The sequence below is a fragment of the Mercenaria mercenaria genome, chromosome 14 (assembly GCF_021730395.1).
Source record: "Mercenaria mercenaria strain notata chromosome 14, MADL_Memer_1, whole genome shotgun sequence".
NCBI lineage: Eukaryota > Metazoa > Mollusca > Bivalvia > Venerida > Veneridae > Mercenaria > Mercenaria mercenaria.
In genome coordinates, this window is record NC_069374.1 from 70,370,100 (window position 1) to 70,385,356 (window position 15,257).

At 34.6% G+C, this 15,257-nt stretch overlaps 1 protein-coding gene across 1 annotated transcript in view; it reads left to right on the forward strand.

The window, feature by feature from the left end:
• LOC123526918 (receptor-type tyrosine-protein phosphatase kappa-like) overlaps window positions 1-15,257 on the forward strand; it is a 36,947-nt gene that overhangs the window by 5,230 nt on the left and 16,460 nt on the right. The window contains exons 6-7 of the mRNA XM_053522701.1: window positions 328-369; window positions 658-743. Of these exons, the coding sequence (XP_053378676.1) occupies window positions 328-369; window positions 658-743 (128 nt within the window). The remainder of the gene's footprint in view (window positions 1-327; window positions 370-657; window positions 744-15,257) is intronic.

Here is a 15,257-nt window from a genome sequence, read left to right on the forward strand (position 1 = left end):
TCTGGAACGATTAAGGTTCAAGGGAAAGGGTCGTTACAAGCTGGAATTTCATGCGAACATAGAAGTTAGACAATTTTCATTTCTTTTCGTAAATGTTTTTTTAATTTTGTTTAAATTTGTATTTAGTACGGGTGTATTTGCCTCATATTACATTAGGCTACTTTGTACTTTTTCAAAAGAGACAATTCATTAATTTTCTATAACAAAACTACCAATATCATGACTGATGTGGAATAAAACGCTTTTTCAAAAGTCATATCTGTAAGTGATAGAGACATAGAAAGTAGAAATCAACAGTAAAAACAGAGACTGTTCTTGTTATTTTAGAATCCGAGCATGAGTATGGACACATTTCACCTGCTGCTACAAGTAAGTGATTTGTTAAACATTAACGATTAGAACGATTAGAATTATAAAATCTTACATTCGAATGTAGTCTTTTGCCCTTAATTCGTGACTTACTATTCAAACACAATATAAATATTGTGCAACTTATTTAAAACATAAAGACACAGCAATAAATGTACGTGTGTATAAAATTATCCCGTGTTTAAACTCGTAGGATAATATTTCTTATTGTTATAAATTTATCAAAAATAAATTTTAGAACGTCCTTTTGTGTCATTGTTGTATTTCAAATGTGATTTTATTATGCAGCAACTAACATATACAATAGAAATATTACATTTTCACAGATTAATCCAGTACGTTCAAACGACTGTATAGAAGCTGTGATGCATGATGTTCTGTGAACAAGAAAATACTCATCTACGACCACCACTGAGTAGCAAGCAGCCGTTTTTCATTTAACACTCATCCACTATGTAGTCTACTGAAAATCGCAAACAGCTGTTTTTCAGATATCACTCATCTACTATGTTCTCTACTGAGAAGGAAAAACAGCTGTTTTTTCAGAGTTTTTTATATTATTATTAATACTCATCTAATATATAATCTACAGAGTATTCAGTAACACTGATCCACAATGTACCATACTGAGAAGCCAGCAGCTGTTATGCAGTTAATACTCATCAAGTTGATACATTCTACTCAGGAGCGAGCTGCTGTTTAATTATGCAGTTAACACTCGGTCTATATATACTCTCTACTGAGTAGCAAGCAACTGGTTTCAGTAAAACTTATCCAATATGTACTCTTCTGAGGATGGATCTAGGAGTTGTGATACATGACATGCTTTTCATGAGAACACTCGTCCCATCCGTAGTCTACAGAGTGCCAAATATTTTATAAACTGTTAAGTACTTGCGATTCCTTCATATTAGAACAATTATAATGTACATCACATTTTTAGATGATATAAAAGAAAATTTTGTCAATATTATGTAATGCGTATTCTGCCTTATGTGTAATTAATTTTGCCGCTATGTTTATATTTTTGTAAAGCATTCGTTTGCATTTATTCACCTTAAACTCAAATAAGATTTAATGGAAAAATATTAAAGGCATGTAAATACATTTTAACTGCAATTAATATTTGTCTTTTATTTCAGCTATTATGGGTATGGCCTTGACTGAGAACTTGAAATGGCCGGTGTTAAATTTTGTAAAGATAATATCAAATTACATTATTTCTTTCTTCTTTTTATTGTGACATTTGTAAATGTAATTATAATGCCCTAAAATGTAAAGATTTGGGGTTTTGCTGTTGTATCAAAATTCGAAGTATGGGCTGGAGATCTAAAATGGTACGTAAATTAACAAGTAATGTAAATGTTTGAATATCTATGTCAGTCTACATTGACAACTCTGTTAAACTGAACGTACCCCGGAGATTAAGTAACGTGTGCAAAAACGTACTTCTATATAACTTCTTTGTTACGCCTTTGCAGATCAAATTTTGTGTAGGTATCGAAGATATATCTAGTGTATTTATTTGTATTTGATATACCGTTTCATATTACTTTGTAATGTTTTCGTGTCAAACTTTGCGTTAAGATTTGAGACTATTGAGTGTTTCCATTAAAAATCAAGAAAAGATGGTTGTATTTTCACCATTTATAGATTGTAACAATTCGATCTGCCTCAGATGTGATGCTAAATGGTTTATCAATGCTGCATTAATGAATAAATTACCACAGAATCTCTACAAAATATTTCCAGTAACAGCGCAAAAGAAATACTTTTATCTTGACGGGAGTTCAGCTTTAAATAATAATCAATATTTTGTTGCTTTTATGAACATACTTTCATGTCATGCGATAAGTTATAGAATGGATGATGATAATGAATGATTTTATTGGAAACACCGTTTGTTATAATGGTTATTTCCAAATAAAACCTGGGCAGTGACACTGAAGTCGTCGAAAATCTCAATATCATGTATTGTTTAATGGTAGCGGTTATATAACCTTATAATAAATTTCAGTGTAAAAATCAGAGCTGTGAGCTATGTTTTCAATTTATTCTCGCCTCTACCAGAACTACCAACTTTACTGTTGATTTGTCCCAACCAACCTTAAATGATCTGATGCATTGGTAATTTCTCTTCTTACTGAAATATATGTTTAGATATACTAACACAAATGTTACAATAAAACAAAGACCAAATAAGATAACACCAGCCCAGAGTGCAACTTGTATGTTCAGGTTTGACAAATTTACATTTGATAAGCTGGACTAGTGCATACCCACAGATTTCCATTGCCGGACTTAAATAGGGAGCCATCCATTTCTCCATTGACAGCTGCATTTGGAGTATATTTGCTAAAAAAACAAAGAAAAATATCAAACAGGGAATGCCACGCACCAAAAGCGCAGCCTCCTCAAAACGAACCCCCCAGCACGCAAAAGCGTGCACCACACAAATAAAACCTCATTGCTTTGTTGAACACAGTACATATGTAAGAAAATGACCTCGCAACGAAGATTGGCAGGTCATAATTGATATCGGACCAGGCAGCAGAGACATGCAATTTCGTATATCCATCGCAATATATATAAACACTGAAAACGATACCCAGAGAAATCAGAAAACAATGGAGTATGTAGCGTTATTATTTCCTAAAATCTAACGTTTTATATATGATAAAGGCATTTGTTATTGTCCGGAAGATAGATTATTTTTAATATTGTTGATTTCGTGTTTTTATATTTAACGAGTTGCAATCAAATATTAGAATAAAAACAATTACATATATTTTCTTCATTATATATTCAACGATTCCAAATGGATAAGCATGAATGTTGCAGAGTCATTCACATCGCTGATTTCAAGTTATTTACATATTACCATTATAGGTTCGGAACCCTTAAAGATATTATGGAGAAGCCAATCAGCTTGTTTACAAATGGTCGGTAGTTTTATATCTGTGGATCATTGACATTTCAGAGCCTTTGCCTTAACAGATTATATACCTTTATGTCGGTTTTTAAAAAAAAGTAATAACTGTAATGATGATGATGATGTTGACAAATAATGCGGACGGCAACAAACGTCAACGTCAAAGAATATCAATGACGACGAACGATGACGGAAAATAGAGGATGATGATGAAAGTTGATGAAGAATGACGATGACGTAAAGAATGCTGATAAAGAATGCAAACGATGACAATGATGAAAAATGCCGGGGACGACTAAAAATGAATGCAGCCGAAGAAGAATGCCTACCACGAATAATACTACCGAAGAAGAATGTTGACGACGGGGAAGAATTCCAATGACGATGAAGAAGAAACCAAACGATAAATGCCGTCGTCGACAAATGAAAACAACGAATGCCGGCTAAAATAAAGAATGCTGAATAAGTATGACGACTATAAAAATGCCGACAGTCAAATAGAATAGATAGAAATAGAAATACAATGAATGAATGCCAATGACGACGAAGAATGACGACCTAGTTGAAGAATGCTGAATAGGAATACTAACGACGACTAGGAATGTTGACGACGACAAATGAGGACGAAGAATGTCGGTGATGAAGACTGTTGACGATGAATAACGAAAAAGAATGCCAACGACGACGAAATATACCAACGACATAGGATGTCAAGGTGAAAGCAGCGTCGAAGAATGCCGACGAAAAAGAATGCCTACGAAGAATGATGATGAAGAATTACTTCCGGGTTGATCCATGTACATGTACACTTAAGATATGACTGCTTCAGTGACATCATTCATTTCCCAATGAAGCCAGTACGTATTCATTAGATCTAATCAATATTCATAAATTACGGACTACTGTTCATTTTGCCGATTTTAATGACATATACAATGTCTGTCACTTGTTTGCATTTACGCCCTTTTAATTTTTAAACGTTTAAACATTATTTATCCGTATACTTACTGCGACATATGTTATTCTCAAAAGCTCATCTGCATAACAACAATGACCAATGGAGAATCCAATTTGATGTTGTTTTTTTTTTTTTTTTTTTTTTTTTTTTAATATTTAGCTCTTTCTAACTGAAGGAGCCAGAATAAAGTAGTTGAGTTGAATTGCCTGAGAACATCCTGACATTCGTTGCTCTTCTTATTGACGACGAGCCTAAAGTTGAAAGCAAAACCAACACTGAAATGAAACCACCACCATGCCTACGGCTTCTGGCACCAAAGTGATGAAATTAGAGAGAATAATACTGTACATCCAGAATGCAGCTATTAAAACTAAGGTTTTAAGCTGCTCTTCCTAGGTTTAAAAACTTGTCGCATGAAGTTGAAAAAAAAAATCAAAGTGCACAAATATAAAATCAAGACTAAATAAAATACTAAGTGGGATTATATTAATTTTGTATGAAGGTATATAGCATGTTATAGCTTTTAAATGCATTCGTAAATGTTATCGATATAGAAATTAAAAATAAGTCACATAGCAACAAGACAGTTTGAATAGCCACGCCAGCATTCGAACCTTAAACCTCCCCAAAACACAAAAGTAATTTGCTGAGTTTTAGGCTGACCTGCCCATTTAGCTATCTAGACGGTAGAACTGCCAACATGATAGCAAAAGCATGCAAGATGAACGTTTCAAGCATTTTAAAGCTGATTTACCACCTAATTCGGTTCGGTTGACTTATATGCTCCTCAAAATATGTTATGTTATGTCATGTGGTAGCTTAGAAACATGTCACCCCTCCCTCCCAACCTCTACATCAAGGAGGCCTAAAAACCATCTTTATTTAAAAAATATTGTCCCAAATAAATACGAAATATATTTTAGCTTTACTAATTATTTGGTTTTTGAACAGAGTCTTTCCGAGAAATTTTTTCACATAACTACAATGCCCATATTACAATTATATTAATTGGATACAAAGTATATTTTAAGAATGGAGCTTGGAGAGAAACGGGCGTGAAACTGACCTGGAAACTACAAAAATAGTAACGTAATTACTATCTAAAGGAATTTTTGCAGAACCACAACCCAATCGTACAACTGGTAGAAAAAAAAATATTTCAAGACACAAAGCTAGTATCGAAACACCATGAAAATCGCACGAGCAGATAATAACATGCATGTTCGAAAATTTAGCAGGAAGGTGGACATTGTCCGATATTGCATATGAGAAGGCAAATGATATGTTAGACACAAACTTGACAGATAACCTAAAAGCTGGACTTAATCTATCAACAGCACACTTCACCTAAAGATCTGAATGCCATAAATGCTTACCTTAAAGTCAATATCATATACCACTCAGATATAGAGGAACGACGTTAGAGCTGAACATGAGGTTATCTAAAATCCTCACCAAATTATCAACCCGCACCAAGAAAAAGTATCTTCTAAATCCATGCATCATCCCAAACTCAGATAGTTCATCCTAAGAAACTATAAAAGAAATCACCTTGTGTCAGCAAGATTACGACTTGGAATGTTTACATCAGTCTTCGTGCACATTTAGCAATTGCACATTCAACCCTGCCGAGTAGTCTAAAATCTGAAATTTAAATTTGGATATTTTCCGTTAAAACCCAACAAAAGCTGTTTAAATATGTTCAATCATTTATATTGTTCCACTGTTCAACGTGTCCATTCCAGTTCCAGATTCTAGAGAAAATAAGCTAGTACACAAGTGCATAGTAAATGTTAACATAGTAACTTATAAAAACCTCTGTAAACAGATGAATATCATCTCTCTAACATTTTGTCTAATTTATAAATATTTTCAACATTTATTCATTCGAAGATCAAAACTCAAACTCATATACTAGTTTATTACGTTAAATATCTTCAGCCCATACAAATATACAATACAAATATAAATGATAAGCACAAATGTGTGTGTGTGACTGCACACAGGTTATAACGAGAATGAGATTAGCAAATTCATATGCACCAGTGAAGTATCATTTACCAAGATGTATATTTATATTCACAATTAGAATTTCGATTGTGAGTTTGCAGATAAATATTACACATGACACAGGGATAAATATTCTACATTAAGAGTTTTAGCTGCACTTCATAATGCAAAGCTACCCATTTGATAAAAGAAAGTATATTCAGATCTTAGGAGAGTAAATTCACAATCCTTAAAATTAATTACACACACAAACATTCAATTGTCTACAGGCAGTATTATATTTAATTGTGTGGCGGCGCGGAGTTTTGCGGCGGTTCACTGCATTATTTTGCAAGATATCTATCACATTTTTGCATACCAGACGGGTATTTCCGGCATTTTAGCGGTACTGGAAAAATTCATCTTACACCCCGGGGTGTAAGATGACTCTAGTGCTGTAAATGATGTATTATGAACTACATAATTATGTGTAAAAGATGTATGTAGTAATTTACATTTTATTTCATAAAACGGGATAAAAATCTGATACCTTGACATTTCCTCTTTGTTCCTGATAGTATAATTCTCGATTTAAAAAAAACAAACGTTATTTCATCAAAAAAGTATAACGTAACGCTGCAACTGATAAAACAAATCCAGGACTAAACATTGTTATTTGTCTTTGAAACGTCATGACGTCTTTCCTGTTTATTGACGTTGGTTTTCTGCGCCTTTTTAAATACGCTGCTATAAGAAATAGTTCTAAAAAGAAAGCCCTTCGATTGATTTTATTTCTATTTTATTTCTTGAATATGGTATGCAAGAAAAAGATTCTGTCACTGGTTGTATGCGCAGATGGGAATGTCCGGCTCTCGGGTAAATGTTTACGCGGTAACTCGGCAGGATCCTCTTTAACGCCTAAACAGTTACCCTTGAGGCCGGAAATTCCCATCTGCACCTTCAACCAGTGAAATAATCTTATATTTGGCAACATGATTTCTTATTCAGTGGTCATCTACCTTACATTGTAACCAATATAGCGTTGAATTTTAGTTGTTGGTTGTCGAAAGGGTACGGAATTAAACAATTATATTGCTCTACCTATTTTACAGATGGTACCAATTCAACGACAACAACAACAAATCAATTGCAAAAAATGAAGTGCATATCGCTTATCTCATACTAGCAATATTTCAACATAGCATTGTGCAGTAAATACGGAAACGTTTGACAGCGACATCTACTTCGTTATATTTTGGTGGATAAGCTAAAGAAAGGTGATCGTCATTTCCTTTTAACTAACACAAACATATTATTTATACTATGGAACGTCTCCATTATGTCAACAGAAGTTTCTGTAACGGCAGATTCCGCAAGGTAAATGCGATTCCGCATACCTCAGTCAATATGCAAATAAGGTACATTTGTAAACACAAGGTGCTTGTCATAAAAAAAGAAATAATTTCTTTCGGCACAGTTTTTGGTGTGGTTTTTATGTGACTGACTCTCAGATAGAATATACATTTTTATATTGCTCTGTTTTATAACTCATACATTTTGCGGCCTTGATCATATAGTAGTCGCAACTTGACCGCGATGGTTGACCTTAGGCTGATTATTCATATCGATTATTTCATTAGTATGAATAAGGGGTGCTTATGGTATCCATGTATATTTATATGCAGTAAGTCTGTATACAATGCACTCCTTTTCAATAATAGGTTGTACCTCATTATGTATTATAATACAAAGGTCAACCATCGGGGTCAAGTTGCGTCCACTATACTTGGAAAACGAATTTTGTACAATGTTTTGGGATTCAATGTCGTAAAATTCATATGATCTATTTATATTTTTCTCGCGAATAATGTTTTCTTTCCTATGTCCATACGATCATACCATACCTGTAATTTAATAAATAAAATATGTCTTTGAATTAGCTACTCTCCTTGGTAGAACTATACATAATCAACTACAAAACGTATGGATCATATACCTGCAATTTATTTTTGTTGATAAAAATTAAATTATATGCACCCTGTTGCTGTATTTGATGATACTTCTGAGGATGGATGAAAATAAACAAAGATACCTACCCGTTTGCACATAGATACCGTCCTCGTTATGTCAGTGAACATTTATAGAACTCCCCGGATAGGCCGCTTCCAGTAGCTGAATGATATAAAAGACCCAAGTTTTATCTTAATCTTGGTTGGTCATTGCATATTACCGCTAAATTTTAGAAAAAGGGTCTGCGTCAATGTAATGTTCATTTCAATAACGAGGATGGTATCCGGGTGATTGACAGAAACAACGAGGATGGTATCATGGAACATCGTCAAAGGTATCCCCTTTTCTACACAATGTCTTTAAAAAACGCTATAATTTTACTTTGCTTCCGATTTTTGTGGAACGAAAGCAATGACTAACACTCAGAATGCCTGTTTTTCATTTTCTTAACAAAAACAAATCCTAATTCAATCCTGATTAATATCACTATTTATGATAATAGATGGCATCGCCTTAAAATATCTTTATTTTCGCGACAGAAAAACGTATTTTTTCACAATTATTCTTATCATATGAGATAGAAATTTGACATGGATATAGTTAAGGTATGATCTTACACATTCTATACTAAACCTTTTCAAATCTTCAGTAAAATACGGAATAAATATACGTTTTAGGTGTGAGTATCCAGTATACCTAAATGTATATAAATCACACGAGGACGGTATCGCTCACACGAGTAGGTAGCCGAATACCCAGTGTGCTCCAGGTAAGACGCCATGGGCTCAAGATAAGTGCCTTCGTGCTAGAGATAATACGTTGAGCGATCCAGATAGTTTTAAAGTGGTATCATGGACATAAACAACAACTTAAAATTTCTTTGTTTCCTACTGGCATTTTCCAATACTATTTGAGCTTTTATGTCGTACCTGGAAGCAATGACATTTTAATTACGAAGCTTACTTTTTTGTCCTAGCGTGTGCATATCATGCGCATGTATATCATTACATCTGAAGCAAAAATATAATGTAACACATACTGGCTGCTTGATGATATGTAACAAAAAATAGAAAAACACCATTTCTTTCTCAATTTAAGTACTTGTTGGTATCACAAACATACATAGTGGACGCAACTTGACCCCGATGGTTGACCTTTGTATTATAAAACATAATGAGGCACAACCTATTATTGAAAAGGAGTGTACGTAAAACGCTTCACTTCTTTGCATTTATAAATTAAAAATTTTGTAGAACAAAAAACACGAGCTGCACGAGAAAATAGAAATATAAATTTGTGTAAATATAAATTAGTGTATTGAAAAGTTTTAACTGATCAAATGTAAGTATACATACTTTGATACTGCACCGTATACAAACTAATTCCACACCTTTTTTTCTACAATGAACTAATCGATATGAATAATCAGCCTAAGGTCAACCATCGCGGTCAAGATGCGACTACTATACAATAAACTATATTTGTTTTTTTAACTTCTTAACAACATGCTTATATGAATAAATGTAGATCTGTAACCGTATGAACTTAACCGCCTAACCATCATTAAACGGCATTTGAGTATCTGTATTAATTGTTACTTTGAGTAAACATCTTTCATATTGACCACCAGATCGATATTACTTCCACAATTCCTCAAAACCTACCTACTTGTATAATAGTGCATCTAATTAGCATAAGAGTGGTAGGATTGTATGGATAATACACGTTTTTTGTGTATTAACGTCTGCAGAAGCCCACGGGATTGTTTGTGACCGAGACCTAAGGTCATGACACGAACACTAAATTTATTGTTTTCATATGTGATGACCTAACGATTCCGGTACATTTCTATTTACAATTCTATTGTTCTTGGAAACGGTAAACGTGTTTTAAATATCCATAACCGAGGCCCACATATCAACAACACTACCAAAAACATAATTTGAAGGATTTTGAGCATTTTATTTTTATTTTTCGTTATTAAAAACATGACATTACCCATAATTTTGCATATTATTTAAAAATTTGATTATCAGGAACACAATTTTAAGAATAATAACTTTACATTCGAATTATTTTGAGTACGAACACATTTAGAGTACGGATGAGTACGAAGGTAGTCACTAGCTTTCTAGGTTTATTATATGACTTCTGCGAATAAAATCAGGTAAAACATACCAACTGATGCTAACAAAAATATAATTCATAAAGGCGAACAATAGCACAGGTTACACATTCACGGTTATTTACAAGAACTGAACCGACGCTTTGTAAAGGGAGGAGTAAACTCTAAGAGAAGCGAATTTGTACATTGATGGAGGCAGTACTTTTTTGGTTGGAAACTGATACAGCTAAACATACCATCTTTAATGCTACAAGAAAAGGTTATTATGGAAGAAACAAGACGCAGATGCCAAATATCAGTCTGTGCAGAAATACATACATACGTCCCTGGCAAAGCATTTCAAAAATAAAAATCATGTATTAACAGCACGTGAATTGCCTTGTTTGCACACGATTTTTCTCCCGTTAATATATGCAAAAATAACATATCGTGAATGGTTTTTATAACTTTCTGCTTAACCAAATCTAATGTATAACGTTAATAAACAAATAGTTGTAAAACTCATAGGTCTGTTACAGTGAATAAAAGGATTAACCCAAGACTTGACATTTTCTGACAAGATGCATTGCATTTCAACAGCAGTGAGTGAAGTGCATTTTCTATAACATTTAAGCATAGAATCTAGAATTTGTGCTTGTATGAAAGTAAAATGGTGAAAAATATGTTAAAGGCAGTTCTGCATGTTCGGATCGATTTATTACTACAATGCAGAATTGGATTAAATGTTGATTTTTCAAATCATTTCAATGTACCTAGCAAATTCGGCTAAAAAAGATAGGTCCGTGTGCTTCATCGCACATATTACTAAACTGATTTGTAGATTTTAATGAAACGTCTCGCAGTCGTAAATGCACATCTTTATTATGGTGAAATAAAGTGTTTAGGTCCGTCCGTGTGATTGTTATTGAGATAATTAAACAAATTCTCATAATTCAGGGCAATCTTTGGAATCATTGAACAAGTAATTTATTGTCACTATCATATTTTGTCTTTACACAGACAGAAACATCGCAATTTTAATAAATGTACTCACACGTCGCCATTAATTAATAAAATCAATTTCGTTTCCGTATGCCAAGTTCTAATGACGTTACATCCTTACTTCCTGTTTAATTAACGCAGTTCAACGTACTAGTATTACCAGTGTTGCCAAGAAAGTATTGCAGTTCATGAAGAACAACGTTCACAAAGCCCACCAAAACTATTTCTGCATGTTTGTGCAGTATGAATACAGCATTGACTCGCTTGAATACCTGTTGTGCAGTAGGAAAGCAGCAGATAGGCAACATGCTTGCAGTATTATGATTTATTTCATTAGGTTTTAAATAAATGCTGCATTACTGCAGCTACTTGCAGTATGTTAGCAGTATATATTACGCTGCTAAGCAGCCGATGATTACGATACATGTCTCATGTCAAAGCAGCATGAATGCATGCTGCACTAGCAGCGCAATCATACATCATGCTAGAAAACCTCTGCAAAAATGCAGTAAATAAGTAGTATGTCCCACATGAATGCAGTATCTGCTGCTTTTCAGTATATACTACAGTTTTGCGAGGTAGGACTCAGTAATGCTTTCCTCTTACGAATCTACAAAATGGACTATCCATTATTTTGTGTATTTCAAAGAAGTATTAGATTAGTACCGAAAACATTTGCTTCTGTGCTAATGTCAAAACTTCTCTCCAAGTTTCATTTTCTTTGACCTATGTATTAGGTTTACTTTACCATAAGATAAATTCTAGGTATATATTAGGTCTATTCATGAGATTTAAAATGCAGTTTTATGAGAACATATTCACGGTTGTATGATAAATACTTATTGTCGTTTTTTTAACTGACACCCAAACAAAAAAATGAAATCAAAAAGAAATATATTATAGATAGAAATAAAGATAACAATTTAAAGGAGCATTACGATTGCTTCTGATTGCTTCTGAGCCCGCCCGCTTAGCTCAGTAGGTAAGAGCGTTGGTCTATGGATCGCGGGGTCGTGAGTTCGATCCTCAGGTGGGACGTATGTTCTCCGTGACTATTTGATAAACGACATTGTGTCTGAAATCATTAGTCCTCCACCTCTGATTCATGTGGAGAAGTTGGCAGTTACTTGCGGAGAACAGGTTTGTACTGGTACAGAATCTAGGAACACTGGTTAGGTTAACTGCCCGCCGTTACATGACTGAAATACTGTTGAAAAACGGCGTTAAACCCAAAACAAACAAACAAACAAACGATTGCTTCTGTTAAAGTTTAATTCTTCTAATCGGTGTAAGAAGATGCAGATTATTTTTCAAATAATGATGTTTCAATGAATTATAGTTTTACAAAATTTTTAAGATAACTATGATATTTCGGTTTTATAAATGGTAACAGAATCATTGTGCTCTCCGACATTGAACAGAAATTTCATTTTTGTTGTAAATAATTAATTAAACTTTAAAAGTATGCGTGTGACTGCACACAGTATATAACGAGAATGAGATAGAGCAAATTCATAAGCCCTTATGAAGTACAAATGTTGCATATGGGATAATTATGAATATTCTACATTAAGTACTTTTAACTGCATTGTATTTGAAATTCTGACCTTTCAGTATTATCAATTAAATCGACTTAATAACGGTGTTAATGTAAAAGTAAGGCATAAACTTTCTGACAGTACGTACAGCGAGGAACAGCTGAAAAATTATAACCAAATAATTCTGACCTCAATCATGTCACAGACTTTGTAACTGATAGACTGGAAATATGCTACAAACTAATATGGTATGCTTATTGTGATCTATTTTCTACATGACGCACTCATATATTTTGGTTCAACCCGGGGCTAGAGGGCGTGGACATGCATGAATTTCCACAACCGTCCGAGAACAGGCCCAGTTATACCGAGCCTGCAACATATTCATGTTTATCATGTTTGGTGATGTTTCTCTATTCAAATATACTATATAAAATAATTAAAACTATTATTTAAACCTGTAGTCTGGGATGTGAATTCCATCCAATAAGATCAGTATGTATATCTATAGTCTTCTCTTCTAATTTGCAGCTATGTAACACATTACATGAAAATGTGCGTCAGATTATCATATTCAAACGAAAGCGACAGGACTAATGGCCCGCGACTATGTCTATTTAATGAAATTTGAGCTGTGATTGCACCTTAGATTTATGCATTGGATCTTATAACTTCCTGTTTAATCAGATTTCGTAAAGCTGTAAATGTTAAATGCAGAGAAATACGAATTTTTAAAGGGTATTTTATTTGGATTTATCACTATTTGACATGATGGATAGCATTATCAAAGCGGTAAATGAAATGCTTTATTAGTCCCCTAATGGTTGAAAACCAGTTTAGGGGACTATAGGAATGCATTTTTCCGTCATTCCGTCCGTCCGTCCGTCCGTCCGCAATTTCGTGTCCGGTCCATAACTCTGTCATCCATGAAGGGATTTTAATATTACTTGGCACAAATGTTCCCCATGATGAGACGACGTGTCTTGCGCAAAATCCGGACCCCTAGCTCAAAGGTCAAGGTCACAATTGGAGGTCAAAGGTCAACAGGGCTTTTTTCCTGTCCGGTCCACAACTCTCCCATCCTTGAAAGGATTTTAGTATTACTTGGCACAAATGTTCCCCATGATAAGATGACGTGTCATGCGCAAATCCGGGACCCCTAGTTCAAAGGTCAAGGTCACAATTGGAGGTCAAAGGTCAACAGGGCTTTTTTCCTGTCCGGTCCATAACTCTCCCATCCATGAAGAGATTTTAACATTACTTGGCAAAAATGTTCCCCATGAGGAGACGACGTGTCATGCGCAAAACCTGGATCCCTAGCTTAAAGGTCAAGGTTACAATTGGAGGTCAAAGGTCAACCAGGCTTTTTTCCTGTCCGGTCCATCACTCTTCCATCCATGAAGGGATTTTAATATTACTTGGCACAAATGTACCTCATAATAAGACGATGTGTCATGCACAACTTTCAGACCCCTAGCTTAAAGGTCAAGGTCACACTTAGCAGTCAAATGTTAACATAGCATGAACAGGGTCTGTTTCGTGTCCGGTCCATAACTCTGACATTCATTAAGGGATTTTAATATTACTTAGCACAAGTGTTCCCCATGATAAGACGACGTGTCATGCGCAAATCCCGGACCCCTAGCTCAAAGGTCAAGGTCACAATTGAGGGTCAAAGGTCAACAGAGTTTTTTTCCTGTCCCGTCCATAACTCTGCCATCCATGAAGGGATTTTAATATTACTTGGCACAAATGTTCCAAATGATGAGACAACATGTCATGCGCAAAGCCCAGACCCTTAGCTCAAAGGTCAAGGTCACAATTGGAGGTCAAAGGTCAATAAGGTTTTTTGTCCGATCCGAACTCTGTCATCCATCAAGGGATTAAAATATTACTTGGCATAAATGTTCCCCATGATGAGACGACGTGTCGTGCGCAACACGCAGTACCCTGGCTTAAAGGTCAAGGTCACACTTTGAGATCAAAGGTCAAGAGGATTTTTTTTCCTGTCCGGTCTATAACTTTGTCATGCAAAGCAGGATTTAGATATCAGTTGGCACAAATATTCCCCTGGATGAGACAACATGTCATGCGCAAGAACTAGGTCCCTAGGTCTAAGGTCAAGGTCATATTTAGAGGTCAAAGGTCAAATTTCAAGAATGACTTTGTACGGAACATTTCTTCTTCATGCATGGAGGTATTTTGATGTAACTTGGACCAAATGTTCACCACCATGAGGCACCCTTGGTTTTAGAATTACGTCCCTTTGTTTTACTATAAATAGATTTTATTGTAACTTTTTTATTACTAGCGGTAGAGAATAATCGACATAACTTTTCTGTGGTACAGCATGCA